We start from the raw sequence: 20,785 nt of genomic DNA, 5'->3' as shown, positions 1-20,785 counted from the left end.
TATGCATGCATCACTGGAAAATTTACATAAAACTCCATTTTGAAGGAAAAAATGAACTGCTGTATGTTTTAAATGGGGATAATTACTCTAGTGAAAATGTGCCATGTCAAAGAAGGGAGCTGGACCACATGTTCATAGGATATCATTATCTAAGATACTCAATTGTATGATCTGTACTAAACATTTACTTCATATTCTTCAGCAATAGTACTAAATAGTACCAAATTTTGGTAAACAACAACAAAGATTATTGAAGATTTCTTTCCTAATTTTGAGTCTGTAATTAATAATTGCACAATTGAAGAAAATTACATGTCTATTTTTAAGGTGTCCCTGGCAACTTTTGGTGTCTATTTCTTACTGGATGAAGAAAACATTTTAACAGCCACTAAAGTGTTCACATCTATGTCTTTGTTTAATATCTTGAGGCTTCCTCTGTTTGATTTACCGATGGTGATCTCAGCTGTGGTCCAGGTACATCCAAATTATCCTTACACTGAGAATCATTCCTCTACTGAAATCTTTAGTTTTGCATATTTCCTTTCTTAATCTTTTTTAAAATTTCGCTTTTTGTAGTTGTTTTACAATGCTTTCAAAATTGCCCTAAATTAATGAGCAATAGAGAATATTATAGGATGAAAAGAATCACGTCTTCTTCGCCTGTGCTTTTCGTCTATAAAAATGACTTTTAAGCATTTCAACATGTGACATTGTTTTCTTTGCTAAGTGTTAGTTCTCTCGTTTAGCTTTTAATATTTGGTGTTTGACACTATGCCATCAAAGGGTTTATTTTCTGTTTTCAATTGAAAAATTTTAAGTAAGTGATTTGCACAGTACTAGTCTGAATTTTCCCAGGGTTCAGCAAAACTTCATCTGTGCTGAAAGAATAAACTAGGGAGAAAAGTGCACTGATAATATCAGTCTGCCAACCAACCTTGTATAAGGTATCTGGTTTGGCCTGCTTTTATTGTAACCTCCAATCACTGAAGCCTCTTTAGATGCTATGATGATAGAAGGTAGCTAAAACCATAGGGAACCCAAAGAACTGAGTTCTTTGATCCCCTTACCCCTAGATTTTCTCAATTAAATTTTTTCAATATCAGGTTTGGGCACTCACCCATCAAAACTTTTTCAAGTCTGGGTTCATAAACAAAGTGAATTTTTGCTTACTGGAACTAGCTCTTTGATCTAAGAACTTTTCCTTTTAATTTATATAAATTGAGATCTATAAATTATATCTGAATGAAGAGTAACATAATTCTATAGTAAATAGCACGTAAGCTATTTTTGTTCCAGAATACTGTTTTTATATTCTTTTACTAATAATCACCAGCAGAGGGCGCAGAAGTACTATCTTTTAATATGTTTCACAGCACACTTCTCTTAAAAAAATATTCTTAGAATAAAGGTTCTGTTTTGCTTTTGAAATTATGTTCTAGCTAAAGGTCTGGTATCCCAGAGTGTTTTCCAGCTCCTAGTGGTATGCTACTTCTGTCACTAAACAAATAAGGAGAACAATTGTCCAAAAAAAAAGAGAAAAAGAACCAACCTTGCATACTGATAGGACACACTTGGTAAACAAAATCGCAGCTTTTAATTACATCTTATCCATTAACAGTAGACATATCCTAACATAAAGTGAATAAAAATGTACTAGAGGTTTCATGCAAGTCAGTATCAGGGGAAAAATGACTCTATTTATCCTATCTGTAGCAAAACATTTATAGCTATTCTATTAATTAAATGTTACCATTGCCAAAACTATTACTTTGTTTATGCCCACAAGCAGAATTCATTCAACCAAACTGAAGTCGCTCTTAAAAACTAATTATTCTATGATTATTAATTAATCAGTTATCATGTTTTTGCTCGAATGTTAAGGAGAATTTTTGGTTTCTAACTTCTCATGTTTTCCTGCATATATATATTTGTTTTGATTTTTGATCCTTGAAACTTCTTTTTCTTTATCGATGGGCTTATTTATAAACATTAAAACAATGCAAATCATGCTTGCTGAATGTTTATATCAATATCACCAGTTTACATCAAAAACTTTTAAATGCTTTTTAGTTTAACTTCTTCTTGAAACCCAAAAATTCCATTTGCGTTTATTTTGATAGACAAGAATATCACTGGTTCATTTGGAAGATTTTCTCAACACTGAGGAACTTCTTCCACATAGTATTGAAGCAAACTACATAGGAGGTTAGCAGTTCTTTTTTGTGTTTAATATTTATTTGACTTCTGGGCTGAAGACAATTGATTCTAAGATACATTTCTGTATTTATTTTTCTTCCTAGATCATGCCATTGGTTTTACAAATGCTTCCTTTTCCTGGGATAAAACAGGGATTCCAGTATTAAAAGAGTAAGTCATGATTTGGGGGAAATTAAAAACAAAACAAAAAAATTAGCATAGATTCTATCATGCTTCATGTGTTTATTTTTTAGAGTTTTTAAGCAGAAGATGAATCTATTGGAATTTGTGAAGATTTTTTAAAAACCTCTCACTGCATCTGTCATTTTTATGATTGTTTTACAATCTTTTTTACCCCCTGTTCATTTCCTCTTTTTACTTTGCAGCATTTACTGCTTGCATTTTGAAAGGTTGGGTGTTTGTAGACTAATGTAGGACAATGTGAATAGCAGCAATTTCAAGGATGATGCCCTGTATATAGTGACTTGTGATACAGTGACTTTTCTGGGAATATACATTAAAGACAGTTATAACAGAACTTCCTATATCATCTCTTTCTTTATTTGTTGTGCAGCTTGAACATAAAGATTCCAGAAGGAGCTTTAGTGGCTGTTGTAGGGCAAGTCGGGTCTGGAAAATCATCTGTGCTTTCTGCAATTCTGGGGGAAATGGAGAAACTAAAAGGAGCAGTCCAAAGAAAGGTAACGTCAACAATGCATTCTTTGCACATCTCCTGGTGTAATGGACTACAGCCAGCACATCATTAGTGTCAATAAGAATTTATCAAGTTGAATTGAAGAAAGAAGTATTTAATGAGCATTTCTAGTTTGTAACAAACATTTAAATTTCCACAGAAATTGATTAGCTATGGATGGATTAGTCAAAGCATTCTGTCCTCCATATACTTCAGCAAATCATTTAGGAATGCTTATGGTAATTGTTTGATGATATTAACTAAATTGCAACCAATTATGGAGAAACAAATGTGGTTTATAATATAATTTGATTAGGTTTCTAATTATCATTCATTGCAATGTTTCCTAAGTAATTACGGCCATTCCATTTCTAAGAAATGGTGTAGTTGCTCACAGGAAGGATCTCTGACCTAGGAAAACCTCAGGAAAATAATAATTATTAATAGCTTACATTTAAATTTCAGCATTTGGACTCTGGAGAGGTCTACTTCCAGCCATTTGTTCTATTCTTAAAGGTCAATAGGAATAAGAATTCAACAAGTTCTTCATCAGCTACTTCTTTTTTGAAGTACTAGGCTATCCAGTGAGTTTTTCCTTAGACCTAACTACCTAAGAAGGTAAAATATTACCTAATCACTCCTTCTCACTTCTGACAAGATGGAGAGGGTCTGTGGATATGAAACCAGTGTCTTCACTGCTTTTTTTTTTCTTTAGGAAAAATCAACTCCAGATCCTTTTACTTTTGTTCATGATATATCATTCCTTGTGTCTATATTTATTCTCCTCTGGAGAAGGAAATGGCAGCCCCCTCCAGTATTCTTGCCTTGAAAATCCCATGGACAGAGGAGCCTGATGGGCTACAGCCCCATGGGGTTACAAAGAGTCAGACACGATTGAGCAACTAAGCCTGTCTTTATATCTTTCCTGATTCTAGGTCTTTAGTGATTAATTGGTAAAGAATCCACTTGTAATGTGGGAGACCTGGGTTCAATCCCTGAGTTGGGAAGATCCCCTGGAGAAGGGAATGGCAACCTGCTCCAGTATTCTGGCCTGGAGAATTCCATGGGCTGTATAGTCCATGGGGTCGTAAAGAGTCAGACACAACTGAGTAACTTTCAAGTTCAATTTCATGTCTTTATATCTTTCCTGATTCCAGGTCTTTAGTGATTAATTTTGTATTTTTTTATTTTTCTCATTATTACTGTTTCTTAGTTTGGAATCAAGCATAATTTCAATTTTTCTGATAAGATTACACTTAATAAATACCACTACTTTTAACTTTAACTATACTATCTTTTCTCCTTATGTTCTCTTTAATGATTACAATCAGCCATTTGTCTGTTGATCAAGATGACTATAAATTTTCCTAGGCCAGTAAGTATCCTTTAAAAATATAATACTTGTCATATTGGGATATATGATTTTACTGAAATATTGATTTTGTTTTCATTCAGTTTCTTCAATTTTCACAAAGTGACTATTGAGCATATACTGTGTGCCTGGCACAGTACCAAGGAAATAAACATGAATATATGCTACTTTTCTTAAAGAGTTCATAGTCAAGTGAGGGAGATACTAAGGTCAATTACAACAAATATTTAGATTTTTGAAATGAAACAGTATAAAAAGCAACAAATTCTGCTTTGAAGAGTTAAAAAAATAATCAAAGTAGGCAGCCTTTTATTTAATCTTGAAAAATGATTAGGAGTTGATCAAGATAAATTGATCAACAAGTTGATCAAGATAAATTGATCAACAAGTTGATCAATTTTAAGTTTCATCCAATACATAAATTATAATAATAAACTTAAATTTTAAGGAGCAGATTGAATAAGATAATGTGCAAAGACCTAGACTAGTTCTTGACACAGAGTCAGCTGGCTCCCTAAGAATTTTTGTGGTTATTGTTATCTTCATTATGATTGTTGAGGGGCTCGTGGTAAGACTTAAAGATTATTTCTGATACTTTTGTGGATTCATAGTTAGGAAAGTGTTCATAGTGATAATAGAAACCATAACATTGCTATTACTAATCATAAAGTAGAGAGGACACACTTTGTTTATATTAAGCTAGGGATAGACAGTATTATCTGTCTATATAACTGGCCACTTTGTTCTTTAGGAAGCCTATTGGTCTGGATCAGTGGCAAGATTTTAATTATATCACATTCTGAATTATTTCACATTCTGTACTCTCAGTTATTTCCTAAAACATGTCTAATCCTAAATTTGTAAGTATTACCCTGATTATCTCTAATTTAATAGTAATGGGGTTCCCTGGTGGCTCTGATGGTAAAAAAAAGTCTGCCAGCAATGTGGGAGACCCCACATTCCCAATCCGTGGGTTGGGAAGATCTCCTGGAGAAGGGAATGGCAACCCACTCCAGAATTCTTCCCTGGAGAATTCCAAGGACAGAGGAGCCTGGAGGGCTACAGTCCATGCATGGGGTCACGAAAAGACGGACACCACTGAGTGACTGATGCTTTCACTTTCAATCATAATAATGGCATGGCCAACCTAACATTTAGTATTTATAAGGTGCTTTTGTTTACATCTTTCTGTTTCTCAAGGTTTCACATTCTCAACTGTTTGATGCATATCATTACAGTGTTCAAATTCTAAGATCCCCTATTCTCAGTATCAGAGGTTTTTAACAGACATCATTCATGCAGCATATTCAATATTCAGTGTTCTTTGGTGGAACATCAGAGATTTAGAGTCCATTTTTTAATTAACCAAACTGCTATTGGAGTTTTATTACTAAGAATGAAATGAAACAAATACACATTTTCATTTGTATGTGAGATGTGATAATTATAATGATAATACAAGGAAAGTTTTATATCGCTGTGAAAATTTATCAACTCTTTTTCAGCTCCTGTTATACCAATACATCAAGTCCATATTTCTCAATGTAGCATTTAGTTCCTATTTTATATTATATGCCATTTTCCCCTGTTCTGCATCTTCTTTCCTATGTTCTTTACCCTCTGTTCTCCTTATCTTGCCTGATGTATATCAAGTATTCAGAATCTCCATCACCTGAGGACTGATTTATTATGCTATCCTAATCAAAGGTTATTCACTAAGTAAGGTAGTTCAAGAGCAATTACTTTTGTGTTCAAGATCAAGTCAGATCGAATTATATTGTTTTGGCTCAAAATCCATTCTGTGTCTTACTTGCTCAACAAAGAAGAATTAAAAGTTAATCTTTTAAACAAACAGTTGGTAGAAATCAAAAGACTGGTAGTTACATACAGATCTATGTCAGAAAGTACTTTAAATGTGCAGTATTGTTAGAGTGAGCAATAATCAGAACACTCAAGTCAGTGTTGGATAGAGTCCATGGGGTAGATTCAAAGGTGAGTCTCTAGTTCAAATACTGGGAGTCCTTTAGAAGACAAAGGTTAGTTAAAAGAATATTTCATGCATCAGAGTCATATTCAGGAATAATGTCAAGACATCAGATTATCAGAAAATGAATTTAAGAGCAGTGAGTGCCTGGAAGACACAGCAATGTGGTGTCCAGAGCCCCCTTCTAGGGGGCTTGCCACAAGCTTTGGGAGTACATCAGACACATTAGCACCTTCATGATGGCCTGCTGGGTTCCAACCTTAAAGGCCAGGCCAGTTCAGCCTAACAACAGAATCCCTCTCCTGGGTGATAACACTTCCAGGGCTCTCTGGAAGACTGACCAAATCTTTCTTGGATCTGGGTCACCATGTGACTTGCCCCTCTATCCAATCCTGCTTCTCCATTTCCTTTCCATAAGAATTCCACAGGAATTCATCCCTCCAAAACAACTTGCACCCCAACTTCAGTGTTATGGGCCGAATTGTCTTCTCCCCATATTCATATGTCAAAGTTCTAACCCCCAATACCTGAGAATATGACTGTATTTGGAGATAGGGCCTTCCAGGGGGCCACAAGTTAAAATAAGGTTAATAGGATGGGCCCTTTGGCTGATATCTTCAAAGAAATTAAGACACATACTCAAAGGGAAGGCCGTGTGAAGACTGGGGAGAAGACTGCCATCTTCAAGCTAAGGAGATTGGTCTGAGGAGAAACCAGCCATGCCGTCCTGTTCATGATGCCGGTTGTCTTGCTGTTCACACTTTGCACAGAGTTCGCTGAACCCAGGGTAGGCCAGGTGCAAAAGAGGCTGGAAGAAGATGCGAAGAGCGGCAGGAAATAAAGACACGTTTATTCTCTCCTGGCTGGCACAGCAGCCCTGGCAGTAGACATTACGCTATTTTCTCTCCTCTCATGGCTGACCCAACAGACACAGCCCTGACGCAGCAGTAACGCCGCCATTTTCTAGGTGGAGCTCACACTGGTCACAGCTTGTGACCAATCAAGGACCTCCTGATGCGCATGCGCGGTGCTATAAATGATCTCCGCTGTTACATAGTCATTGTTTATAAAATGTGGGGTGAGAGAGTCTGGACACACCATCTTGGCTCATTTACTCTCTCCTCACATGTGCCAACGCCTTGATCTCAGAATTATGAGGGGAAAAAAATTCTATTGTTTAAGCCACTGAGTTCATGGTAGCTTGTGAGGGTAGGAAGAGCTGACTGGTAAACTCAGTGTCTGCCAGAAATCTCACCAGGGACCTTTGATAGAAAGGAAATGGGTTGCCTTTTCTTTCTCCAGGGGATCTTCCCGACCCAGGGATCAAACCCGGGTCTCCTGCATCATAGGCAGATGCATTTAGTGTCTGAGCCACAAGGGAAATCTTGGTAGAAGCTACTTCAAAGTAAGTAAAAAACACAAAGTAATTCATTTGAAGGAGCCTCTAATAAACATACATAAGGTTAAAATAGGATATAAGATTAAAATATATATGGAATATATTTACATTTAAGAAATAATCTAATTTTTAAAAAAAAAATTCAATTTAAAGGAAGCAAAACCATGGACAAATATGTTCCCTTTATCTGGCACATGCAAGTTCTCCTTTTCCCCTGTTAAGAGTATTTCTTTTATTTATTTCTTTTTTAGGGCTCCGTGGCTTATGTTTCCCAGCAGGCCTGGATTCAGAATTGCATTTTGCAAGAAAACATTCTCTTTGGCTCTGTCATGCAGAAGCAGCTTTATGAGAGAGTTTTGGAAGCCTGTGCCCTCCTTCCTGATTTGGAGCAGTTACCCAACGGAGATCAAACTGAGATTGGAGAAAAAGTAAGGAAAATATATTTTATCCTATGCAGGAATAACATTCCAGTCAGCTGCACTAGTAAAACATCTATAGCCCTTTTACTGAGGTCTTGAAGAGCTACACAGCTGTAATTTTTAAAAGTTAGTGTAGAAGTCCTATGAAAGAAATGGCAGTATTAAGGATGAATAATTATTTTTTATTGACTACTTGGAAAGCAGATTAAAAATCAGCAGGAAATTCTGTTGTTAGTGCCTATACAGGGGAATGAAAGCCCATCAAGTGGATCATGAACACTTGGCCTTAGTTTCTGGCATAATGCTGTTCGCTGTCTAATGAGGGAGTAGCAGTTTTGTTTCTTTGTGGATCTCTTGTGCAGGAAGCCAAGCCTAGGAGAGTAGCAGCAGAGCCCCAGTCCACAATGGTGGCACCAAGAGACTCCAACAAAGCTCTGTTCCAGGTTCACACATTCTTCCTTAGGAGGAGCTTGTTTCCCAGACACCATATTCTTTGTTCTATTTATTTTCATCCAGTTAATGAATAGTTATCATGCTGCCCAGTGTTTGTGGTTAAAAACAAAACAAAATAAGATATCAGAAGTCAAATAATGAACCCCAAGAGATTATCCCCAACCCTTGACTAAAATCTCCATTAATTAAACATGAATGCAAAAGCAGCCTCTGCCTACGATTCAGATGTACTATGAAGATAAGTAAATAATCCTTAGTGTTTTGAATTTCTGAGAAGAGAGTTAGCATAACGTTGTTAAGCGTTTTTACCTTGGCCTCCTATTATTTAATTGTCTTGTTATATAAATTGGAAACTATCAACGAAATTGTAGAAAGTGCCAGGATTTAAAATCTAGGGTTTACACTTTACTGTACATCTGAAACTAACACAACATTGTAAATCTTCTATATTTCAATAAAATATAAAATCTGGGACAAGGTAGATCTTACCTTTTAACTAGACTTACATTGTTTTTATTCATAACCTGTTACTTTGCAGATGTATGTTTTCGAAGTGTTAAGTAGATTTAATTTTTTGCAACCTCTGTGTTTTTTCTGGCATCTTCATTATCCCTCTAGGCAATAGCAGCGTAGCTAAAATGATAAAGAAATGCAACTTCTTCAAACTTGTTAATACAGGTTGAACCTTTTGCTGATAAAGTCAACCTCTAATAATATGAAATAGCTAACACATGCATGCATACTCAGTCGCTTCAGCCGTGTCCGACTCTTTGCAATCCTATTGTAGCCCACCAGGCTCCTCTGTCCGTGGGATTCTCCAGGCAACAATACTAGGGTATGTTGCCATGCCCTTTTCCAGGGGATCTTCCCAATCCAGGGATGAAACCAGCGTCACTTGTGTCTCCTACATTGGCCGGCAGGTTCTTTACCACTAGTGCCACCCGGGAAGACCAAAATAGCTAATCGTATGTAACTAAAAAATTAAAGTGGAAAATTCAAAATGTGAAGTATAGATTTAATATAGTCCTTAAGTGTTATTACCACTTATAAATTCTGTTTTTTATATTTTATAATCAAATTTCTCCCAATCTGATGATGGACCTTAAAAATGTAATTGAATATTTCAGAAGAAAATCTGTTTACAGCTGTTTATGGTCCATGGGGTCGCAAAGAGTTAGACACAACTTAGCAACTAAAACAATGAGATGAAAAAGATAATGAATGTAGGATTTTCTTCACTTTTATTATCTTTTTCTTTGACATAATTCAATTGAACACAAATATTTATTAATCTGTTATTTGCCCTATTTCTACAATGGAGTACCTAAGGGTGAGCAAGAGAGCTATCACTTTGTCTTCCAAGGATTGGAATCAACTGGATCTCTGCCAATGATGTTATCAATTGCCTTTACCAGTATTTATTTGGACACTATGTGCTGGGAGTGCAAGGATAAACTAGGTAGGAGTGGATAGGAGAATGAGATGCTGACATGAGTATTGCTATTTCTAGCAATGGATGAGTAAACAGAAAACTATAACACAAGAAGGGAGGGAAGGAATCACTTTACCTGAAACTCTGGGTAGAAGATTGATTTCAAAGAATACTTGCAGTGTGTAGCTTTTGAGTTGCAAGGTGGAGGGTGTGGGTGCCCAAGCGGAGTGAACACTCTCTGGGCGGGCAGGAAAAGGCAGGCTAGTCTGATTGTAGGTCAGTCAGTTGAGGGCAGCATTGGGTGAGAGTTTGAAAGATGAGTTAATGTCAAAATCTAAGTGTCTTGGATTTCTACTAAGGAATTTGCTGTTGCTCATGAATGATGAGAGGAGAAAGATGTGGCTATCCAAGATTTTAAGCAAAATGACATTATTGCAGGATACATGATGACAAGTCAGAGGACGGATTAGCGAGAGAAGTGATTGAGTGACAATAGCTAATGTGTATTGTGTCTCTACTCAGTATAGGATTCATCCTAGATATTTTAAGCTCATTAAATGCTCATGACAAACCCATGAGTTGGAGACTGTTACATTCACACATACTGACAGATATATGTATCGTATCACTTTGTTGTATTTATGTATCATATTACTTTGTAGGTATTTTTTTGCTCTTGGCTCCTTTGCTAGAATATGACCTCCCCATGACAGAGCCTCCGTTTCATTTATCATTAAATCCCAAGTGCTAGCATAGCTCTCCACCTGGAGAGGGAATAGCAACCTACTTCAGTATTCTTGCTGGGGAATTCCATGGAGGGAAGCAGGCTACAGTCCATGGGGTCGCAAAGAGTCAGACATGACTGAGAGACTAACACTTTCTTATTCTTTAACAGCTCTCAGAACATAGGAGATATTTGTTGATTAGAGGGAAGATGAGAAAGGCGAAGAAGCAATGGCATTTTACAATTATAGGGCACTGGCTCGGTTCTATGCTGCATGGAGAGCTTTTAAACCAGATCTGTAAACACTAAATATAAAATAAATCAAGTAAATTGGGCCTGGCCACATAATTCTCCATACATGGCTGTGCATGTCGATTCTAATTCTCACATCGAGTGATGTATATTTCTTATTCTTGCTTCTTAAGAGTTGTACTTTTGCCAACAAGACTTGTACTAATCTTTCTACAGAAGAAAATAGGACATGTTGATTACTGCTTTGATAATTTAGCTATTATTTTCCATTTCCTATATGTCAGTTTAAAAATGATCACCAGTGTCAGTATATGAATGACAGCCAAAAGTCTCCTTTAATATTCTACAGGCACGACCTTTCAGAGGTAAGGGATTGGACATTCTTTTCTCCATAACTGTTAGTGTCTACTTTTTAAAAGCAAGTAATGAAGAGAAAGCAGATATATCTGCTAATTTGCACAAATTAATGGCACTAGGAAATAGAGGCTTTTGGGATTTCAGGATAAAGAAAGGTTGAAATGTTAATCCTGAGTTATTACCTATCCCCGCTACAGAGGAGAATTTGGACATAACTATGTGTTCTTTGGGGGCTTCCTATGTGGCTCCATGGTAAAGAACCTACTTGCCAATGGACGAGACCTGGGTGAGATCCCCGGGTCAGAAAGATCCCCTGTAGAAGGGAATGGCACCCACTCCAGTATTCTTGCCTGGAGAATCCCATGGACAGAGGAGCCTGGCGGGCCACGGTCCTTAGTGTCGCAGAGTCAGACACGACTGGAGCGACTGAGCACACACTCACGCATGCATGTGTTCTTTGAGATTCACACATTTTTCCCTATTTTTTTTTTCTTGCTTCATTTTCAGGGTGTGAATATAAGTGGTGGACAGAAGCATCGAGTGTGTCTGGCCAGAGCTGTCTACAGTGGGGCTGACATCTACCTCCTAGATGATCCCTTGTCTGCAGTAGATGTTCATGTTGCAAATCAACTTTTTGAAAAAGTGATTGGGTCCTCTGGCATGTTAAGGAACAAGGTAGCCATAGCATCACATATGCTTTTGTGAGGGAAGGGGAGAATAATCTACGTAGCATTGGGCCCCGAATTCTAATACTTTATTTGTTGATGCAGAGTAGTCAAATTTCACATAAAGAATGGGATGGTATGTTGCTCTTTCACAGACTTTGATGAATATTTTTAAATTTTTACAAGTTTACTCAACTTATGTGATTATTACATAAGATCGCAACTTACGTGATTATTGCCTCATTGACTCATACTGTATTCAAAGGTGATTTACACCTCAAAATGAGTGTTTTAAGTTTAGCTGACCATTTTTTGGAAAAATGGAATTTGGTTGTATAGCACTTTTCTGGAAAATAGCGTTTATTATTTTTTACTTAAAATTAGGTATTTTAAACATATCCTTAATAATAATCCAATTGTCTTGTGAAGGAACAAGGAAAAAAGGAATTAATATTTACCAAGTGCATATCATATTTGACACTAGGTAAATATGACTAATTTGACACTAAACTAGTTCATTTAGTTCTTATGGCAAGACTCTGAGACAAGCATCATCAATACTCCTGTTTTACATATGAAGAAACATGGAGCTCATCATGACTTGATGTAGCTTGCTCAGTTTAAGAACCACAGAAATGTTTTCTTTTTTTTGGCTGTGCTGGGTCTTCATTGCTGTGCAGGCTTTCTCTAGCTGTGGAGAGCAGGGTCTACTCTCTAATTGCGGTGGACGGGCCTCTCGTTACGGTGGTTTCTCTTGTTGCAGAGCATAGGCTCTGTGGGCAGAGGTTTCAGTAGTTGCAGCACGTGAGCTAATACTTGTGGTTCTCAACTCGAGAACACAGGCTCAATCGCTGTGGTACGCACAGGCTTAGTTGCTCCACAGCATGTGGGGTCTTCCCGAATCAGGGATGAAACCCATGTCTCCTGCTTTGGCTGGTGGATTCTTTACCACTGAGCCACCAGGGAAAACCCAAGAACCACAGAATTTTTTTTTTAATTTAATTTATTTTTTTTCATTTATTTTTATTAGTTGGAGGCTAATTAGTTTACAATATTGTAGTGGGTTTTGTCATACATTGACATGAATCAGCCATGGATTTACAGAAATTTTTAAAAGCCTCTCTGACTGCAGAGCCATATGTATGTATTCACAGTGTGTGCTTATAGATTTATTTATACAGAGAATTCTGGAAAAAGTAAATAAATGTATAAGATGTCAAAATAAATATTAAATCACAGAAATGTCTTTACTTATTGAAATGAACCCAAGATAAATCTTCTCATTCAATTTAGTGTACATTATTCAATAATATGGAAAGATTTAAAAATAAAGACTATGTGTTATAACTGAAACATGTTTTTGTAACACTGTGTGCATGCTAAGTTGCTTCAGTTGTGTCCAACTCTTTGCCACGCCATGGACTGTAGCCTGCCAGGCTCCTCTGTCCATGGGATTCTCCAGGCAGGAAAACTAGAGTGGGTTGCCATGCCCTTCTCCAAGGGATCTTCCCAGAGCTAGAACCCAGGTCTCTTGCATCTCCTGCCTTGGTAGGTCAGTTCTTTACCAATAGCGCCACCTGGGAAGCCCCTTGTAACAGTACAGGACCTTCTAAAAAGGAAGCAAGAATGACAGTTATAAGATTACTTTTAATTTGTTGTAAATTTGATTCATTCTTAATGAATGAGCAATACCTGAACTAATGGGGTAAAGCATTTGCTGACTTTTTAAATTTTTGTCAAGTAATGTATTATCATTCATTGTGAAATATTTATGTACTATCTTAAACTGGTGCCTCCCAAGAATTATACTCTAAAATAGTAAAGACAAAAAATAATGATTGCAGCTCTCTTTTTTAAATTTTATTTATTTATTTTTGGTTGTGCTAGGTCTTCATTTGCTGCACAGTCTTTTCTCTAGTGGCAGTGCGTGGGGGCTTCTTATTGTGGTGGCTTCTCTTGTGGAGCACAGACTCTAGGGTGATCGGGCTTCAGTAGTTGCGGCATGTGAGCGCAATAGCTGTGGTCCGAGCTCTAGGTCACAGGCTCATGGGCTTAGTTGCTCTTCCCCGACCAGGGATCGAACCCGTGTCCGCATTATCAGGTGGATTCTTTACCGCTGAGCCACCAGAGATGCCCTGAAGCTCTCTTTAAAATAGTCATTTTGACCATCTTTTGTAACCCAAGGAATAAAATACTCTGTTTCAGACTCGAATTTTAGTGACGCACAACCTCACACTTCTGCCGCAGATGGATCTCATTGTTGTGATGGAGAGGGGCAGAGTAGCACAAATGGGAACATACCAGGAACTTCTGTCTGAAACCAAAACTCTCACGAATTTGCTTCAGGCCTTCAGTGAACAAGAAAAAGGTGAGGACACAATTAAAAATACGCCTAAGATATAGTGTGCTAACCCATTCTGAAAGCCCATTAATTGTCTGGTTTCTTACTATGCATTTTCCTTCATTCCTGACTGCTAAGTCAGGAGCTGAACATCTTCCTTTCTCTCGAAAAGAAACAAATACTTTGGGACACCTCAGCTAAAAATCAACCTCACATACAATTTTTAAGCAAAATGTTATGCTCCAGGATCAGTTTGTTCATCTATGAAATAAGAGATTAAATAATTTATAAACCCCTACTGCAAGTTTAGAATATAATGAATCTAAACTTTCTAGTTTCTTTTAAATTAAATTCATATCAAATAAACAATAAATCTTTAAAATGTATTATTGCATATTATGGGAGAGAAACAAATGAAAAGAAAATCTGAAGAATGACAAAGGGGAATAATTGTTGTCTAACTTTTACAAAACAACAACTGAGGTTATTTACTACTAATTTTTATTTCTATAGTCCTAGTATTTTAAATTAAGATCTAAAGATGTTTGTATAAATGAAGCTGTTTGATCTTTATGTAATTAGGACACAAGGGTGTTTGAAATCTAGCATTAGTTTAATGTTCTAGAGATCCATCATTTTCTCACTCTGAAAACTGAATGTACCATCATCTCTTTTCCCAGCTATAGATGGTTTCTCATATAGACCACCATCGTGATCCTCGTGCTTTACCTTTCCGGAACACCACTGAGAAATGACTATAAAATCAGTGAACTATTAAAAAATTCCAGGCTAAAAAAAATATAGAGTTATGTCTTAGCATTTTCTGCATGAACTGGTATCTATTAATTCACTTTACCTTTTACCTGGATGTAAAGGTCAGAAAGATATGAAACCAGTTCATAATAGGATCAGTGCGCTTTAGTATCTGAATGCCATGAAATCAAAAAACAAAGCCATTTTGCTGATGTTTTTTCTAAGCTAATACACATTAGGTATGCACTACTATTTTTTTATTCCTTGTTTATACTCCTTTCTCAAATTGAAATGTTCTACATGTAGATGCATTCAGAAATATCTGATGCATCGTCAGATGGCTGTGGTCATTCTTAGTAAGAGAAGCACCTTATCTTTTCCTAAGGGCTAGCAATTTTGGAAATGAGGCCTTGCCTACCTGGTCAGGCTAAGTAATAACTTATGTTTAGTGTGTAGGAAAGGCAGGTCTATGAGTGTCTCTGAGGGCTAGAATGAGGATGCAGTCTGTCATTGTCTCTGTCCCTAGCACCTAGGTAGCCTCATGCTAGGCACTCCATAAGTGTTAAACAGATAAATCTGCCTCCATTGTTTCTACCAAAAGTATGTCTCTTCAGAGTTAATAGAATGATTTGTAATGCTATGAGTCAGTATTGCTATTTATTTTAAAGAGCACATGATATATAAGTTATATTACCTTGGGAAATATAGCTTTAAAAGCAGGCAATATGTAAGTTTTAAGTTCAATATTTAATTTACCATAAAATATGGAACACACTTTTGAAAGCTGTTTAAGTCTCCAGTTTTGGAAAAAACATCATTCCTTCTCAGCACTGATAAAACTTCTTAAGTACACCAGTTCTCTGCGGTAACAAGTGGAAAATATTCTTGAAGCCTGGCTGACATTAATAGATATTACAATCTCACCATCAGAAAAATGCCATCATTAGAAAAATGTAAATGGAACTTTTTTCTAATTACTTCAATATTGTGTCTTCTCTGTTACAATTCAGAAAGGTGGTGAGTAGAGATCATTTGTGTACTGGAAATAGAATATGTTTTCTAAAGTGAATATTTCTGGGATTTTGATTTTTTGCATCCTGAGTAAAAAATATATGAAAGCTTTTAAAAAGCAGGCAAAATATTACTCATGATAATGCTAGGTAGATAGATAGATGTAAAAGGTCAGCCATATATATTGTCATTTTATTACTGATCACACAGAACAGGGCAAAAATAGATTAACAGATATAAAATTGATAATAAAATATCCCACCAAACAACTTCAAATCTAGTTATAGTTAGTGTTGCATTCCTGCAATTATTTCCCTTGGATTTAGGCCAGCAGTATCCAGTCCTGTACTGGGCCCCTGTTCTGCCTTTCCTCACTGCTGATGACCCAGACACTTGTTCTTTCCCTATCGTTCACCCTCTCACTACCAGAGCTGATGACAGATAAGTAGACTTTATGGGCTTCCCTCATAGCTCAGCTGGTAAAAGAATCTGCCTGCAATGCAGGTTCAATTCTGAGTCAGGTTCAATTCTGAGTCAGGAAGATCCACTGGAAAAGGGATAGGCTATCCACTCCAGTATTCTTGGACTTCCCTTGTGGCTTAGCTGGTAAAGAATCTGCCTGCAGTGTGGGAGACCTGGGTTCAATCCCTGGGTTGGGAAGATCCCCTGGAGAAGAGAAAGGCTACCCACTCCAGTACTCTGGCCTGGAGAATTCCATAGACTATATAGTCCATGGGATCGCAAAGAGTCAGACATGACTGAGCAACTTGCACTTTCTTTCAAATAGAGTTTATATTATAATTTGGTTTGGATACATCAGATCTCTAAAAGTCCAGCCAGCTCTGAAAAATCTACAAGTCTCATCTCATGGGAATATTTTAAAACAGAATCAATCAGGAGTGAGAGAAGACTTTGTGAAAAAAGGTATGAAAAATAAAAGCAAAAGATATGAAATACAAAGGTAAATTTACCTATTTATATTTAGAAGTTTAGGCTCTTATCCATACTAATAATACTTATGATAGCTAGGCTGTCTTGGGTATTAATTTTGTCAGTATATTCACACATGTTTTGCTTAAATCTCTCCCAAAACCTCCTGAGGCTGCATGGTCCTGATTTTACAAAGAGAATTTGTATCTTGCACAACTTAAGACAGATGATAAACTGCAGAATTTAAATCCATCGCTGCCTCTGTTTCATGCCAGAGGCCAATCAAGCTCTTAAACATTATATCAAATTTGTAGGAACAAGCCCATTGACCTAGAGTGAAAGACAGGAAGGAGTGTGGGGCTCAATTCACTCTCAATCTCTCCATCTCTCAATCTTTCTCTCTCTCTCTCCCGCTGTTTGTCTCTTTGACAACTTTGGGCTTTAGGCAAGTCACTTGTCCTGAATTTTACTTTTCCCTGAAAAATATGGGTAAGCTTACCTATTCTGTTCTCTTTATCTTATCAGGTCATTCTGATGCTCAAATTGTACAATGTATGTGAACATATCCTGTAAATTGTAAATATGTAAATTTAAATGTTTATCATTATCAGCTATGAAGATGAAAATGTGCCTTAGGCAGGAGAGGCTACAACATCCCCAGATTTTCATTCTGTGAGACATGGAATCCCATGTTTCACAGAGACACTTGATGCAAATCAGATGCTTCCTTTAAAGGCCAGATGTTTGCTTCTAGAAATAAAAAGCATAGAACACATGTAGAGACCTCAGAAATTTCCAGTTCCTTCCTTTTAAAAATAAGAAGTCTGAAATTCAAGTATTATACTGTGAAAAAAAGACAAAAATCTGCCTAACTCTGAGATGTTTCCCGTGGAATTCACTAACAGCAATTTGAACCTCGGGGCTTCTCCAGTGGCTCAGCTGATAAAAAACCTGCCCGGAGTTTAGGACATGCAAGAGACAAGGGATAGATACCTGGGTTAGGACGCTTCTCTAGAGAAGGAAGGGGCAACCCCCTCCAGTATTCTTGCCTGGGAAATCCCATGGACAGAGGAGCCTGGCAGGCTACAGTCCTTGGAGTGTCAAAGAGTTGGACACGATTGAGTGCACATGCATATACACACAACTTGAACCTTATTCTTGTAGTTCTAGAGGTGTGACTGATTTGTATAACCTGCTTTACTTCTCTGTACTTTTTATCAGTAAAATAAGGATAATTGTAGGATCTTCCTCACAGGGTTACTTTTGAAACATAAGAGTTAAAATATGTAAAACATTTAGAATATTGCTGACACATAGGAAGCTATTGTTAATATTACTGACGTTAGTAAAAACAAGACAGAGATTTGGGGAATTTACATTGTATTTTCTTAACAATTTTCACCATAATAGCATTTTACAATAATAAAACTTGATGATATTCCATTTTTCTGTTAAAGAAAATCATTCCAGTTTGGCAAATATTAAACCCACCTGTGGAAGATCCAAAACAAGTTAGCGCTCTCTCTAATGTCTAAGAAAGAATTTTCTGTAGGCTTTTTCATTATAGAATCTCAGTTTTATCAAGACATTACGAGACATTTTAGATGAAAGGGAAATACTGGGGAAAATGGAAGGGCTTCCAGTATACCTGTGAATCTAAAACACAAAGAATACTCTAAGTTGTATAATCTTTCATGATATTTCTGTTTTGTGCATTGATTGCCTTTATGGATATAAAAGCACTCACCATCTTCTTCCCCAGCTCATGCTTTAAAGCAAGTCAGCGTAATCAACTCCAGAGCTGTTCTGAAAGGCCAAATCCTGGAGCAAAATGATAGGTGAGTATTAGGGCAATACTGGGGATTATAGACTAATTGATTACATTTTTAGCATTTAAAATGTATCCTACAAAAAGGATATGTTATGATGGACATAAAATGTACTTAGTGGTTTCCAAATTTTAAACTATAAGTTACATGGTTGTGTCTAAGTTTTTAACTGAGATGTATGTGACTTAGTTTGGGAAACACAGTAAGTCTTAGTAATTTCTAGTCAAATTCTGCTAGAAGAAATCTACTCTGATTTGTGCGTGTAAGTGCTAAAAATATCCCCCAAATGAATCTATTTAGAAAAACAAGAGGAAGGAAGGAGAGAGGAAAGAATAAGAGAAAGTGAAAGAGAAATAAAAATAATAAAACTCTGACTCCGATTGAATTGTTGTATTATACTTATTTTTCCTTTTTGTAAGTAACTAAAATGAAGAGTGATTGAAGCAAATTAACCTAATCAGCTATTTGCCCTAATTCTACCCCCAACAGTTGCAAAGAGGAGGCTGAAAGAAAGAAAGAATAGCAACGAGTCACTTAAAAATAAGCAGCTAGAATTACTGAAAGCTGCCTGGCATCAAAGTTGCTAATGTTGAGAGCTGGAATGAACTACAGAGAAATGAATACTTTAGGATCTAATAGCTCAGAACTTTGTAGTTTCAACCTTGAATTGTTCTAAAGGATTGATAGTCCTATGAATGTGTGTATGATGCAGATGCTGCAGATTGGAGCTTTGTGTGTATACCAGGTTTAGATGAGTAGGTAAACTAAATTATTCCTCTTTGATCCTGAAGACCTTGGACTGCTTCTTTTTTTTGGCTAGGTATTGTCATCCAGTCTCATGACTTAAGTTACCTTTACGCCAAGTGTATATCTCCAGCCCAACCTGTCCTCTGAACCCCAGAGGTGGATCCTCCTCTTGGACATCTAATCTCAGCTCATGGCAACACTGTTCTTCCAGTTACTTAGATAAAAATATCTTGCAATCACCCTTGACCTCTTTCTTTTTCCACATCCAATCCATCATCAAATCCCCATTGACTCTATCTTCAAAGTAGATCCAATAACCCAGAATTCAAACACTACTCATCAATTTCACAGCTACCCTTTTGCCAAATCACTGTCATTTCTCACTTGAATTATTGTAATTGTCTTCTTATGAGTCTTCCTGCCAACAGCCTGTCCATGTACTATCTGTTCACAACCTACATCAAGTGGCTTGTTTCACAGATACGAGTCAGATCATTCCAGTTTTCTGCCCCAAATCTCCAAAGGTTCACATCTCAGAGTGAAATCCCAAGTCTTTACAAGGGCCTGTTAAGGGCTTGCCAGGTGGTGCTAATGGTAAATAACCCACCTGCCAATGCAGGTATATGTAAGAGATGTGGGTTTCATCCTGGGTCAGGAAGATCCCCTGGAGGAGGGCATGGCAACCCACTCCAGTACTCTTGCCTGGAGAATCCCACAGACAGAGGAGCTTAGCAAGCTACAGTCCACGGGGTCACAAAGAGTCAGACACAACTGAAGCAATTTAGCATGCACATATGTTTAAAGCCTTGGAGGACCTGAACCTGTCTATCTTTCTGATCTCAGAACCTCCTAAAGCTCATTTCACTATTCTATTCCAGCAGCCCTGACTCTGCTATTCCTAGGCAATCAGACATGCTCCTTCCCTGGGATCCCACTGGTTAGGGCATATTTCTCCCAGATATCCATTTGGCTTATGCTCTCCCACCTTCTGCAAGTCTTTCCTCAAGTATCACCTCATCAATGAAGACTTGTTCAACCACCCTATTTTATATCACAGTATTTCCTATCCCTTCTCTGCTTTTATCCCCATAATTTTTATTAATTATCTGCATAGTAGAAAATGTATTTGCTTGTTTTTTGTCTTTCTCTTACCTCTAGGTTGTAAGCTTTATAAGAGCAGGAATTTTTGTCTTTTTGTTCTCTGTTACTGCCATCTAAATAATACAT

The 20,785-nt window shown here is 37.0% G+C and overlaps 1 protein-coding gene across 1 annotated transcript in view; it reads left to right on the top strand.

Annotated features, from left to right (window-relative positions):
* The window catches only part of LOC122687357 (multidrug resistance-associated protein 1-like), a 91,123-nt gene that overhangs the window by 37,740 nt on the left and 32,598 nt on the right, over window positions 1-20,785 (top strand). Inside the window, exons 9-16 of the mRNA XM_043892794.1 lie at window positions 328-474; window positions 2,121-2,205; window positions 2,301-2,367; window positions 2,771-2,897; window positions 7,897-8,073; window positions 11,790-11,957; window positions 14,153-14,315; window positions 18,745-18,820. Coding sequence (XP_043748729.1) covers window positions 328-474; window positions 2,121-2,205; window positions 2,301-2,367; window positions 2,771-2,897; window positions 7,897-8,073; window positions 11,790-11,957; window positions 14,153-14,315; window positions 18,745-18,820 — 1,010 coding nt within the window. The remainder of the gene's footprint in view (window positions 1-327; window positions 475-2,120; window positions 2,206-2,300; window positions 2,368-2,770; window positions 2,898-7,896; window positions 8,074-11,789; window positions 11,958-14,152; window positions 14,316-18,744; window positions 18,821-20,785) is intronic.

Source organism: Cervus elaphus, chromosome 31 (assembly GCF_910594005.1).
Source record: "Cervus elaphus chromosome 31, mCerEla1.1, whole genome shotgun sequence".
Taxonomy (NCBI): Eukaryota; Metazoa; Chordata; class Mammalia; order Artiodactyla; family Cervidae; genus Cervus; species Cervus elaphus.
The sequence above is the reverse complement of the archived record's forward strand: the minus strand, read 5'-3'. Positions and strand labels throughout refer to the sequence as shown.